The 11,946-nt window shown below is 58.9% G+C and overlaps 6 protein-coding genes across 6 annotated transcripts; 4 read left to right on the top strand and 2 right to left on the bottom strand.

Annotated features, from left to right (window-relative positions):
• Window positions 1-404: 404 nt before the first annotated feature.
• Window positions 405-1,853, top strand: ACA1_171980 (Ras subfamily protein; the record flags this gene model as incomplete). Its single annotated transcript, XM_004356461.1, has 7 exons — window positions 405-533; window positions 653-717; window positions 800-935; window positions 1,031-1,142; window positions 1,205-1,291; window positions 1,366-1,649; window positions 1,689-1,853. The coding sequence occupies 7 exons, from the start codon at window positions 405-407 to the stop codon at window positions 1,851-1,853; spliced, it is 978 nt and encodes a 325-aa protein (XP_004356514.1).
• A 55-nt stretch (window positions 1,854-1,908) lies between these two features.
• ACA1_171970 (uncharacterized protein) lies at window positions 1,909-3,019 on the bottom strand (the record flags this gene model as incomplete). Its single annotated transcript, XM_004356460.1, has 3 exons — window positions 1,909-2,703; window positions 2,761-2,934; window positions 2,996-3,019. 3 exons carry the CDS (start codon window positions 3,017-3,019, stop codon window positions 1,909-1,911), a joined length of 993 nt encoding a protein of 330 aa, XP_004356513.1.
• A 184-nt stretch (window positions 3,020-3,203) lies between these two features.
• Window positions 3,204-6,370, top strand: ACA1_171960 (uncharacterized protein; the record flags this gene model as incomplete). Its single annotated transcript, XM_004356459.1, has 13 exons — window positions 3,204-3,342; window positions 3,447-3,611; window positions 3,720-3,837; window positions 4,039-4,176; window positions 4,296-4,402; window positions 4,458-4,555; window positions 4,632-4,719; window positions 4,786-5,131; window positions 5,212-5,347; window positions 5,437-5,712; window positions 5,807-5,902; window positions 5,978-6,073; window positions 6,140-6,370. The coding sequence occupies 13 exons, from the start codon at window positions 3,204-3,206 to the stop codon at window positions 6,368-6,370; spliced, it is 2,034 nt and encodes a 677-aa protein (XP_004356512.1).
• A 71-nt stretch (window positions 6,371-6,441) lies between these two features.
• ACA1_171950 (uncharacterized protein) lies at window positions 6,442-7,079 on the bottom strand (the record flags this gene model as incomplete). The annotated part of the gene is made up of 4 exons (XM_004356458.1): window positions 6,442-6,566; window positions 6,642-6,772; window positions 6,826-6,899; window positions 6,963-7,079. The coding sequence occupies 4 exons, from the start codon at window positions 7,077-7,079 to the stop codon at window positions 6,442-6,444; spliced, it is 447 nt and encodes a 148-aa protein (XP_004356511.1).
• Window positions 7,080-8,293: 1,214 nt separating this feature from the next.
• ACA1_171940 (uncharacterized protein) lies at window positions 8,294-9,859 on the top strand (the record flags this gene model as incomplete). The annotated part of the gene is made up of 6 exons (XM_004356457.1): window positions 8,294-8,347; window positions 8,586-8,666; window positions 8,732-8,952; window positions 9,030-9,288; window positions 9,333-9,496; window positions 9,580-9,859. The coding sequence occupies 6 exons, from the start codon at window positions 8,294-8,296 to the stop codon at window positions 9,857-9,859; spliced, it is 1,059 nt and encodes a 352-aa protein (XP_004356510.1).
• Window positions 9,860-9,926: 67 nt separating this feature from the next.
• On the top strand, window positions 9,927-11,874 carry ACA1_171930 (uncharacterized protein; the record flags this gene model as incomplete). Its single annotated transcript, XM_004356456.1, has 8 exons — window positions 9,927-10,011; window positions 10,099-10,178; window positions 10,276-10,369; window positions 10,485-10,634; window positions 10,771-10,878; window positions 10,946-11,071; window positions 11,168-11,478; window positions 11,572-11,874. 8 exons carry the CDS (start codon window positions 9,927-9,929, stop codon window positions 11,872-11,874), a joined length of 1,257 nt encoding a protein of 418 aa, XP_004356509.1.
• Between the last annotated feature and the right edge of the window lie 72 nt (window positions 11,875-11,946).

Here is an 11,946-nt window from a genome sequence, read left to right as displayed (position 1 = left end):
TGGATTTTGTTTTCTGTGTGCACTCTTTTTCTTTTGCCGCCAAACGGCCGCAACCGGCGACATAGTTCACATACCTCACTATTTCTCTTAGATTTCATTTTTCGTATTCATTAGATTTGTTTTTCAACGACGCCAGCCGAAGAACGCAAGGCCACAAGAGCTGAGAGCTGGTGCAAGGACCAGCACGCGCAGCACGGCAAGCGATAGAGGTCTCCTGCAGAAGTGGCTCTTCACCCCAACTGCCAATAAGCACGTTGTAACGTGTTGTAACCACGTTTGCTGACGTGCACAAGAGAAGCTCCTTCCTTCAACGTATTCTTTGAAGGCTGCTTTCAACGACAAAAAGGAGCCAAGAGCAACCTTGGTAGCGAGTAGGGCAGTCAGCAGTGATGGAAAAGGAGAGCATGAGAGATGAAGTGAAGGGAAAGGGAGAAACTGCGGCAGAGCGAGAGCGAGAGGAGGTTGTGGACCTTATGCCGCCCGAGCTGGGGTGGCGCATCTTCGCCTACCTTGATGCAGCCGATCTGTGCCGCGTAGGTGGCGTTTGCCGCAGCTGGCGTGCCATTTCCAGCGATCCTTTGTACTCTTTCCATCATCTGTGCATCTGATTTTTTGCATTCGTGGACTAAACAGACCTGCAAGGCTCTGGCAGGGGTTCTACCGTGAGACGTGCTGCGAAGTGTGGCCGCCCGACACCATCAACTCAATCGATCTTCGGTAAGGACGCTCCTGCACCCACACCGCCCAATTGTTGACCACGCACACACCACCACGCACACCACACACATGGATGGTGCAGGGCGGAGGTGATCGAGGCCATCAAGATCACGTTGGAGTGGGAGCGGGACAGGGTCGACAAGCTCAACAAGGCCCGGGAGCGCTACACAGCGGAGAATCGAATACGCCTCTCCACCACCGCCCGCCCTCGGTTCCGAGTACTACACTCTCTTCCCTCTCTGTACTCTCTCTCTCTCTCTCTTATGGCTACGGCCTAACCGGGTGTGTCTGTGTTGTGTGGGCCGACGGCCAGCGCACTGGGCCAGGGGCGAAGGTGGTCGCTGTGGGCGACAGCGGCGTGGGCAAGACAGCGCTGCTCTACGCCTGGTCGTGGAACACATTCATTGGCGGTAAGGAGGCTGCTGGTCTGCACCTGTGGTGATGCTGAGTGTTGTTCGTATAATTGACGGCGCATTCGGCGGGCCAGACTACCTGCCGACCTGCATCAGCTTCAACCAGCGTGATGTGGCCATCGACCAAGGGAAGAAGGTGGTGGTCGTGCCTTGGGACACAGGTTCGTCCACCCACCCACTCACCACGGTCTGCGCCGAGGGACACTCTTAACACCCCCAATCTGCGAATGATCAGCGGGGTCTGCGGACTACGACCAGCTGCGACCGCTCGGCTACGGCGGCGCCGACATCTTTCTCTTGTGCTACTCTGTCGTAGACCCGCAGAGCCTCCAGAATCTCAGGTCGCGATGGCTGCCCGAGGTGCGCCGCCACTGCCCCAACGAGCCGTTCATTTTGGTGGGCTGCAAGAAGGACCTGGTCTCCGATGGCGTCATCAATGAGGAAAGCAACGCCAGTGGCGCGGCCGTAGCCGAAGAAGCGGCCGGCGAAGAAGAGCAGCACAATGTCGACAACGTCGACGTACGACAACGTCAGGGTTGCGTGGTGTCGCACGAACAGGCCCAGGTGATGGCGTTCGAGATGGGCGCCGTGGCCTTCATCGAGTGTTCGGCCAAGACGTTCGACAACGTGGACGCCACCATGGCGCTGGCCGCCAACTTCGCCGTCTACGAGCCCCTCGATCTCCTTGCCGACCGCGGCCAGCGCAGCTGTCTCCTCCAGTGATGAATCTTCAACGATAACACGATACTTTATGTCGTCGTCGCCATCATCGACATCATCAGAGCGTGTTGGCATCGAAAGCGGAGACGACGTGTTCGATGAAGGCGGCCATATCGGGCGGCAGGTCGCCCTCGGCCTTGGCCCGCCGGCAGAAGCGCTCGTACATCTCGCGCCGCAGCAGCACGCAGGCCTCGAGGGCCTCGCGGTCGACGGGCTCGCCGTAGCCCCGGCACAGGGCCGCGGTGAAGGCCGCCTCGTCGAGCCGCGGCGCGTTGTCGCCGGTGAGCCCCGGCACGCCGCCGCGCGAGGCCATCCGCACGGCCCAGATCGGCTGGGCCAGGTCGTAGAGGAACCACGCGCGCTGGGTCTGGTCAAAGTCGAACACATCGAGCCGGCCCTGGTCGTCGACGTAGAAGTTGCTCGGGTTGACGTCGCCGTGGATCACGCCGAACCCGTCGGCCGCGGTCTCCTCGATCGGTGGCTTGTTCTGTGCGCCGGCGAGGATCGAGTCGTGGACCTGGTCCCACATCTGGATGCGCGCGGCGACGTCGGCGTGGTCGCGCGCGAAGCGCTTCGAGGCGGCGTGCAGCTGGCCCAGCCACCGGCCCTGTTCGGCGACGAGCGCGGCGTCGGTGGCCCAGATCCAGGCGACGAAGTTGACTGGCGCACCCTCGGCAAAGCGGGTCACCACTACCACCGTGTCGCCGGCGCCGTCGTCGCCGCTCACGCACAGGCCGGGCTCGATCGGGCCGCACGCGCGCACGCCGGCAGCCGCCACGTAGCGCAGGAAGGCCAGCTCGTCCGTGACGCGCGGCAGACAGCCCGGCGTGGCCGTGGCGCGCACGATCACCTTCTGCTCAGAGCGAGCAGCCAACGTCAGTCTAACACGACCACACGACACCGCATACACGACAAGGGCACGTGCCTGGCCGTTGGCGAGCTCGCCCGAGTAGGTCACGTTCTGCGAGCTCTTGAGCCGGGCGCCCAGCTTGGCCCCGGGCCAGCCGGCACTGAGGGTGGCGGCCACCACCGCGTCGTCGACCGGGTAGGACTCGAAGAGCCGGCGCTTGCGCGATGCCGAGTCCTGCCCCGGCGGCCAAGAATGTGAGCTGCACGATTGGGGGAGCTATGGGGCCTGGCGGTACCGTGGAGGCCACAAGTGTGTCCATGTTGCGCTGGCTGGTGTGCATTTTAGTGGTCCAGTATTTTATTTTGACTTTCTGCCCTTTTCCCTGATTGCTAGAAAGAAAAAACCGAGAATGGTAATTTCTTCAACTTTTTCTAAGAAGACGAAGAGGAAAAGATGTAAGAAATGGTTAAATTGTTCAAAAAATGGAGCGCAGGCGAGACAGAATGGAGGAGGAATTGATGATGAGAGAGGTGCCGTGGGGCGAGTGGGTGTGGGTGCACGTGTTTTCATTTCTCGATGCACCGCACGAACTTGCGCGCGTGCGTCTCGTGTGCTCCGCCTGGGCTCGCCTTGCCGACGATGGTTTGTGCCACGTGCAGATCCCTGCATCTTATTTTTTTTTTCTTTCCCTCATCTATTGTGCGTTTGATGGTGCACCACACGTGTGCGGTGTGTGCGGTGTGCAGGGAGCGTGTGGCGAGCCAAGTGCCGGGAGGTACCCGCAGTCCAGGCTGCGTTGGAGAGTTCATCATCATCAACGAAGAAGGGGAGGAGGTACGCGCCGCGGCTGTTCACGCGCAACCTCAAGACGGCCGACAACGCCCTGTGGAAGCCCCTCTTCCGCGAACTCTGTGCGCATCCACTCAAGTCTCCTCCCCTCCTCCCGCTCACTTACCCAGCCGCGTGTCCTGTGTGTCGTGTGCGTGTGTGTCGTGTGTGTCGTGTGCGGTGTTATGCAGCGACGTTCCCGATGAAGGGAGCGGGCACGGGGCACCTCGAGTATAAGCTACTGCGCCAGGGCCTGCGGGCATCCTCCAGCGACCACCCGTCCCAGGGCATCCACCAAACCCTCAACCCGTGCGCACTTAACAACACACACCACACACGCTCTTAACAACACACCACACCACGCACGACACACACACGACACACGCACGCATGACACACACGACACACACGACACACGCAAGACTTGTGAGTCAGAGAAGGGAAGCACCACACCGCGTCATGGATGCGACTCACGAAGAGTTGTGGGTGCTGCTGCTGCTGCTGCTGCAGGAGCCTGCAGACGTTCTGGTCGTCGAAGGGGTCGGCCGACGATCAGAGCAGCGAATTCCTCGTCTACCGGTTGGTGCAGCCCATTTGCATCGTGCACTCGGTGAGCATCACCATCTACCGTGCCGGCTACCAGAAAGGGTTCGTCCCGTCCACATCGCAGCTGCGTGTCGTGTCGTGTGTGTGTGTGTGTCGCGTGTCGCGTGTCGTGTGTCGTGTCGTGTGTGTGTTTTTCATTGATTTTACATGGTTTGCCGTAGTATTCCGGTGTACGGGCCGCAGAGCCTGCAGGTGTCGGTGGGCTTCGGCCCGGAGAAGGAGGACATGCACTACACCTCGCCCGTCTATCCCGTCGACAACTCGGCTGGTACATTTACTCTATTTCTCACCCTTCTTTTCTGACCGTGTCGCGCGCTGCAAAGCTGACGTCACATTCACACGGCGCACGTTCGGTGGCATGCCAGTCGAGCAGACGTTCGAGTTGGCGCCGGAGCTCGTGGCCGGCGGTTTCCTGCGAATCGTAAAAACGCCCCCCCCCCACACCGCCACCTGCTGTGCACTGACCCTCTAATTGTTGTGGCGGGCGCGGGTCGCAGGACTTGTACGGGCGTGTCCAGACGCAGCCGGACGACGATCTTTACTACACCGTTCTCCAGCGGGTGGTCGCTCTCGGCCTCCCCATCGGTACCACTCCCGCGTGTGTCGTGTCGGGTTCATTTGCTCATGCGATTGAGGGGGGACACAACACAGCGGGTTTGGACAAGCCGGTGCTGTCAGAGGCGCTGGTGCGGTTCGCGGTCTCGCGGTCCTGCTTCCACAAGTCGCTTATCGACCCTCCGACACCCGAGCCACGCAAGCCGCCGCCCAAACCCGCCCACATCCCTGCCGAGCACAGTGACGAAGATGACGAAGGCGAAGACGAAGACGAGGACGACTTTGTAGAAGATGATGACGATGATGATGAGCGCCAGCTGCCCGAGGCGGCTGATGACACCACCTCAAGTGCAGATGATCTACACGAGCTGAAGTCGATCGTGCTGCGCCACCGAGAGCGCGAGGGCGACAGTGATGATAGCCTTCTATGCCGACAGCTCCTGTACGACTGACACACACGACACGCACGACACACACACGACACACGACACACTCTGAGAGAGCCATGAACCACGCGTGCAGGGAGGTGATGCAGCGGCAGAAGGAGGGCACCATCGGCGCGTCGCAACGGGCTCAGCAGCGGAAGGAGCGCATTCGCACGCTGCTCCTCGAGGGCAAGTACTCCGAGGCCATCACCACCGCATTGGACTCCCCTGCCGTGCGTTCCCCATTGCCCGCCTGTGCGCGTGTCGTATGTGTGCGCACACGTGTGCGATGCATGTGTTGATGTGTCGCACGCGCCTGCAGGACGAGGACGTGCGGACGGCGGAGGTGGTGGGCTGGTTCTGGGACGCCGACGAAGCGGAGAAGGCCGGCACCGCCAACAAGACAGGGCTCGCGAAGTGGGCGCAGGAGGTGAAGAGAAGGGTCAGCGGGAGGAGCGAGGCGGGCGTGCTCGAGACCTACCTGCAGCTCGCGCTCAAGCGCCAGAAGCGACTCAATGAGCACGAAACGCTGGCGATTGTTCGCGCCCTCGGCTCCCAGCATCTCCACCTCATTGCCTTCAGCGCAGCTACTGGCAGAGTACGTTCGTATATATAGACAACGCACACGCACACGCACGACCGCACACGCACACACCACGAAGCGATCCTGGTGACGAGGTGATCGATGACAGTTGACCTGCACGGAGGAGCTGGGCGACCTGATTGCACAGTACAACCAGCCGCTCATCGCCGCTGATATCTACATGCGTGCGCACGTCTTCGACAAGGTACCGCCATGATCTCTCCGTTGAGGATCATGTCGTGTGTTGTGTGCTGTGTTCCTGCTGACGTAAGGAGCGCAGGTGATGGTGAGCCTGGTGGAGGCGGCCAATTTCCAGGCGGTGATCCGGCTCGCCTACTCACTCCAGTATGCGCCCGACTACGTCGCCCTGCTTCGCGTACGTACCAAAAGCTCTCAACTCACGCACGCACGCGCAGCGGAGGCTCACTTGTGGGATGGGCAGGTGGCGAAGGAGAAGCTCAGTCGACGCAAGGCGCTCGAGTTCGGCCTTGCTCTGGCGCAGGGCAACCACGGAGCGTCCCTTCTGGATCTCGACCAGATCAAGGCTGCGCTGGACATCGAGATGGCCCAGGGCGAGTGGGACATTCTCGGAAGGCTGCGACGCTTGGTCGAGGATGAGGCGGCCGCCGAAGGAGGAGAAGACGACCGCGCTGAGGACAGTGAAGAGGACTGAAGGGGGCATTTACCTTGAGCAAGAAGATCATCGATGTTCTTCTGAAACTGTACAACAAAGTCTTATGATCTCTAGAGGTCGTTCTCGTCCTCAGAGAGTGAGACTTCTTCATCGTCTTGGCTGTCTAGTTCCAGGGACTTGTCCAGCGCCCAGGGTAAAGGCAACTCCTCTACTTCAGTCTTCTCCTTAGCACCGTCTGTTGATTCTAAAAGGGGCGGCGAAGCTCAGTTCTGAAGAGCAACGAGACCGACAGGGACAGAGTTAATGGTACCTTCCTCTGATGCGCGCTGCTTCTTCGGTGCAAGGTCGTCGCCCTCACTATGCTTGTTATCGCTCCTCCTCGATCTCCTGCCCCTGGCGATCTTCTTTGTGATCTGAGTGATATACCCATCGATCTCGTCCCTGTAACCGCATGTGAGTGACCTTCTACCTGTCTTAAACTAAGCTGACCGCACCTGTCCACATGTCGCAAGATCTCCGGACTCGAGGGCGCTGATGACGGAGGTGATTCAAGTTCGACAACCGGACCCTGTCCATATGGGTGAACACAGAGCGGCGATAGCCCCCTGATTGCAGAACAGATGCCGCGTACCTCTATCTCGAAACCGTCGTCATCGCTGAAACTGAACGACTGCATCAGATCGTCTTCGGGTGGGCCTGAGTCGGCGAAGTAATCGTCTACGTAGTTCTCTTGTACCTTCTTCACCATGCTCCGCAGTACTCTCTTGCGTTTGTTCGTCCCGAAGTTGAGGTCTGTCCACGGTGTTGGGCTCAATCAAACGTGACCAAGTTAAAGAGCTCTCCGTAGCAGCGATCATATCATATGCGCGTACCTTCGAGACTTAAGGATAAGGCCTTGGGTTTGCTCTTCTTCTTCTCCCGCTGCGTGCTAGGTGGTTTTCTGTCTGCGCAGCCAGAGGTTTCTGCAGAGTTGTTAGCGCCGCTACTCGAACCTCCGAAGTGGAGGAGGTAGCACGTACTTGTGCAGAGCTGATGATACTTCTCAACACAAGCATGTGCAGTGCGGTGGGTGCCACAGTCTTGGCTCACCTTGCTGGCGACCTCGAACCAGAAGTACTTGTCGGTAGGCTCTGTGGCGTTTTTCGTATGCCTGAGCGCCGCCACCTCCTAAGAGGCGGTTAGCGTAGAACGAGCTGCTAACAGTCGAGGCAAGGCAAACGTACGATGGGGCTCCACTTTGCTCGCGCTACTCGCATCTCTACTGCCCTGGGCGACCTGCTAGGCGTTCGAGGGGAGCTTGTGGCTGCCTTCGAAGGCGAGGCGAGGAGAGCAGCTCGCGATGGGGAAAGAACGGCTTTCGAGGGAGAGAACGTAGCGGCTTGTGAACTCAGCTTCTCTCGTGATGGCGAGGCTTTGCTCGGGCATGGTGCTTGAGAGTTGGCTTTCGCGGCTTCATGCGGTGCGGGCTCGGTTGCGGCAGAGACGGGGACGGTGCTTGACGTACTCTGCTTCTTGACCTTCTTCTTGCGGCAGCCTGCCTTGGAGCTAGCCTGCGACGTGCCTGTCTTCCTGTTCGCCTTGGCCGCTTTGCCTCGTCTCTTGCGCCCTAGAGCCTCGGCCGCCCGACTTACTGTTGTTGAAGACGAGGCACCCTCCACACGGACCTTCGCAGCCACCCCGCCCCTCCCTTGCGATTTCCTCTTCTGCTTCATCGCGGTGCCCTTGTCCTACGCGTTGCCCCTCAGCCCGTGGCCAAACGGCTCTTCCTCGTCTCTGGTCAAAAGAAAATGATTTCCCCTTGCTCTTGCGCCGGCAATTCATGCCAGAAAAGGAAATGATGAAGAATGCGAAACATGCGCTATATTTTGGTATTATAAATCAAAGAATGATATCAGAGCGACAATCCTGTTGGACAATGGAGATGTGCACTGAAGCAAGCTGGCTTGGTTGGTTATGTTTGTGATGGATGCGAAGAGGGAGGAGGAGCTGCGGTACTGGAACTCGTTCTCCGTGCATGTGTGGTACGAGCCACTACAGGAGCTTACCTTCCCGTCGAGCTTTCTCTCGTACGCCCCCCCCCGCAGCTTGGCCGAGCCCCGCTGGCGTGGGTTGTGGCTCAGGCAGAAGGGGTTTGGGTGGCGCAACCCAGGGTAAGCGTAGAGGAGGCTAGAGCGTGTGTGGCGTACCAGGAGAGGCTGTTGGCCAGTCTGGTCAACGATGCCGCGCTCTCTGCATCGGTGGCCCCCGACGCCAGGATATACCCGACTATGACGATTGTCCGCTTCTGATGGGCCTCGAGCAGCGAATGAACCCCATCATCGAGCAATATGTGAAGGTTCCGTCCGGCTAGCACTGACTGCAGCCATCAGCAACCTTCAATAACAGTGCAGATGTACACAGGAAGGCGGTGGTGCGTTCGTGAAGCTCTCCGACCGGAGCCCGAAGGACGCCGCGACAGAGCGCGGACGCATCTACAAGTTCCTGGAGCTGCCTGAAGCGAAAGGAGGAGGAGCTCTTGAACTGTCTAGCAACGCTGTAGGCCTGCCCGCCGTTTACCGTGCAATGATGGGTTCGCTCAAGGTCAAGAGCGGTCGTGAAGCGCTGAAGCTCCTGCTCATCAGGTTAGTGACTCGCTAGCAGAGCTTGATCAATCACCATCGCGCCCCAACTGACGGTTCTTCTGGACCGCACGCCTCAGCTTCCGCACGCTGGAGGACGTGCAGATCAGGCTCAACTACCAGGACAAGCTGTGGGAGCTCAAGCTCGTCATCCGACAGTGGGTGGACTTTGACATCGCCTACGAGCTTCGCGGGTTCGTGTGCAACAACCAGTTCACGGCCCTCTCGCAGTACTACTACGACTGCTACTTTGATGTCGTGGCCCAGCGGAAGGACCTCATCGCCGCCAGCGTCCAGCACTACTGGGAGAACGAGGCACGTAGTGTCGAACCCTCCATTGTACATCTCCCTTCCGTCTCAGTCTTGCCAACTGTGTTCATCAGGTGAAAGGGAAGCCGCCCTACGACAGCTACGTGATCGATTTCACAGTGCTTCCGCACCGCGGAGACCTGGCCGAGGGCGAACTACTGCCGGTGACCATCGTCGAGCTCAATCCGTTTGACGAATACACCGACTCGGCGCTATTCAACTGGAAGCTTCATCGACAGTACCACTCCGGGCTTCACACTCACGCATGCTCGCTTTGCTTGGCTCTGCTCTGCTCTACTCTGACGTCATCGTCTCGCACAGAACACTGCATGAGGGGCCGTTCACCTTCAAGATCGTGGACCATCCGTCGGTCGAGGCCAAGCGTACGTGGTGGAAGCGGATCCTCACCACTCACGCCGAGAGCAATGCCGCTCTGCAGGCAGCTGCTCTTCCTCATGAGAAGGACGGAGAGACAGCGGAGAAGACAAAGGCGAAGGAGAAGACTAAGACGAAGGAGACGAAGAAGAAGAGAAAGGAAAAGAAGAAAGAGAAGAAGGAGAAGACAGACACGAAGAAGAAGAAAGAAGAGAAAGGCGCCTGAAGGCTTTCTGTTTCTTTTTTACGAAACGGAGTTGCAAAAATCAAATTCGTTCCACACAAGCGCGAAGATGACACGAAAGAAGGGAGGTGCCCAATCGAACAAGAACGCTGGTGCCAGCAACGGAAAGGGCAAAGTCACAAAATCTGCAACGGGTTCGCTCCATTAATATAAATGTTGAATCGAATAATCGTAAGAGATTAATTTAACTTAAACGATATACCACATGATCTATCATACAGCCTATGCATTCACGGGTCCTGCACGTGAGGTGCTTGCCAACAGCCTCCGACAAATCGGTTCCATCAATCTCACCATCGAGGTTCGCTCCCTCTCATCTTCAGCACACGAGAGATGAGATTTCATTTCACGGATCTGCTCGAATTTAATTCTTTTTCAAAACGTTGCGTTGGCAGCAGTTGCCCAAGGAGGCGCTCGCGCCCATGAATGCCACCGAGCTGCGGCAGTCGCTCGTCTCCACCGCGCACAGCGTCGCCCACGCCACAACCAAGTGTACCCGCCCCATCTACACTCACCACACACTCAGCGCCCGCGCCCGCGCCAACGCGCAAGCCCACACCACGAGCCATATGCATGGCTGACATCAGTCGCATCGCCCTCTCGACAGTCCAGGTGGCGTGGAAGAACATCGCGGAGGACATCGCCGGCGGTCAGACGTCGTCGGCGGCCGAGGACGGCAGGCCCTTCGCCGAGGGCCTCGAGCAGGACCTCAAGAACCTGGTCGTCGCCGCCAACGTCGTCATCGCGCTCAACGAAAGTGCGTCTACTCGCTTGAGGGCCGATCTGCATTCATTCATACGTGGATCGCTAACAGCCAACGGTTGCCTTGGGTCCCCCCCCCACACACACACACACACAACACCATACACACACACCATGCACACGACGAACAGACAAATGGGGTCAGCGTGTGCTGCAGGGCGTGCGCGAAGCCGTGGCGGGCGTGCTGAATGCCGTCGAGGCGCTCTTCGTTCACTTCTACGAGTGGAAGAAGGGCCAGGGTACGTGACGACTGACCGCAACGCAAATCAACGCACGACTGACCTTTAGCGGTGGTGTTGCGGGCAGTGGACGCCGAGAGCGCGCAGCTGACGGCCAAGGTGTGGGAGAAGTGCGTGGCGGTGGAGAAGGTGCCGCTCGACAACAACACCGTCGCCTGCAACGCCATTCGGAACTGGATGGGTGCCATCAAGGGTACCACACACACACACACACACACACACAAACACACACACAAACACACACACACACGTGAGCCACTTACCAACTCTCTGTTCTCTCGGTATCTAGACGCCATGTCCGAGCTGGGCGAGCTTGCGGCAAAGAAACCCAAGGCCAAGGAAGAAGGAGAGGAGGAGCAGACGAAGAAGAAGGAGGAGAAGAAAGACGAAGACGAGGATGATGAGGACGAAGATGAGTGGGATGAGGATGACGACGACGATGATGAGGCCTTGTCGGAGGAGGAGGCCAAGGTCGTGCCCGGATGCCAGCTGCTCATCAAGTCCCTCTTCGGGCTCCTCAACGGCAGCCTGCCCCTGCTCGACCTTGACGAGCGACGGAAGGACAAGCAACGAGAACTCGAAAAGCAAGCACAGCCCCAGGTCAGCACTCCCCTCAAACTATCATCGTGTGCGTGTCGTGCGTGTCGTGTCGTGTCGTGTTCACTGAGTGTGCTCTACTTCAACGCAACGCAGGACGATGATGATGAGAAGATTGAGGAGGACGAGCACGAGTGGCTCGAGGAGCTGGTCGAGAAGGCGCGCGCGCTGTCCGAGTTCGCCGACGAGCTGGTGATTTCGCTCTACCCGCCGCAGGACCCTGCCGTGGTGCGGCAGCACGCCGACAAGCTGGGCCACGTCGGGCGCGCCATCATCGGGCGCCTCGACGCCAACCCGGCCGTGCTACGACGTGAGCGGTTCGGTCGCCTGCGCGGGCTCGTCGAGACCATGCTGGACAAGGCCCTTGCTGACGTCACCGCCGCCCAAGCACAGGCCTGATCATGTCCACCACCATCGTCTCATGAAGAAGACGATAAAGAAAGCAAGGAAATGATCCAATCGTCTTTTTGG

Source organism: Acanthamoeba castellanii (assembly GCF_000313135.1).
Source record: "Acanthamoeba castellanii str. Neff unplaced genomic scaffold scf7180000084741, whole genome shotgun sequence".
Lineage (NCBI taxonomy): Eukaryota > Discosea > Longamoebia > Acanthamoebidae > Acanthamoeba > Acanthamoeba castellanii.
The sequence above is the reverse complement of the archived record's forward strand: the minus strand, read 5'-3'. Positions and strand labels throughout refer to the sequence as shown.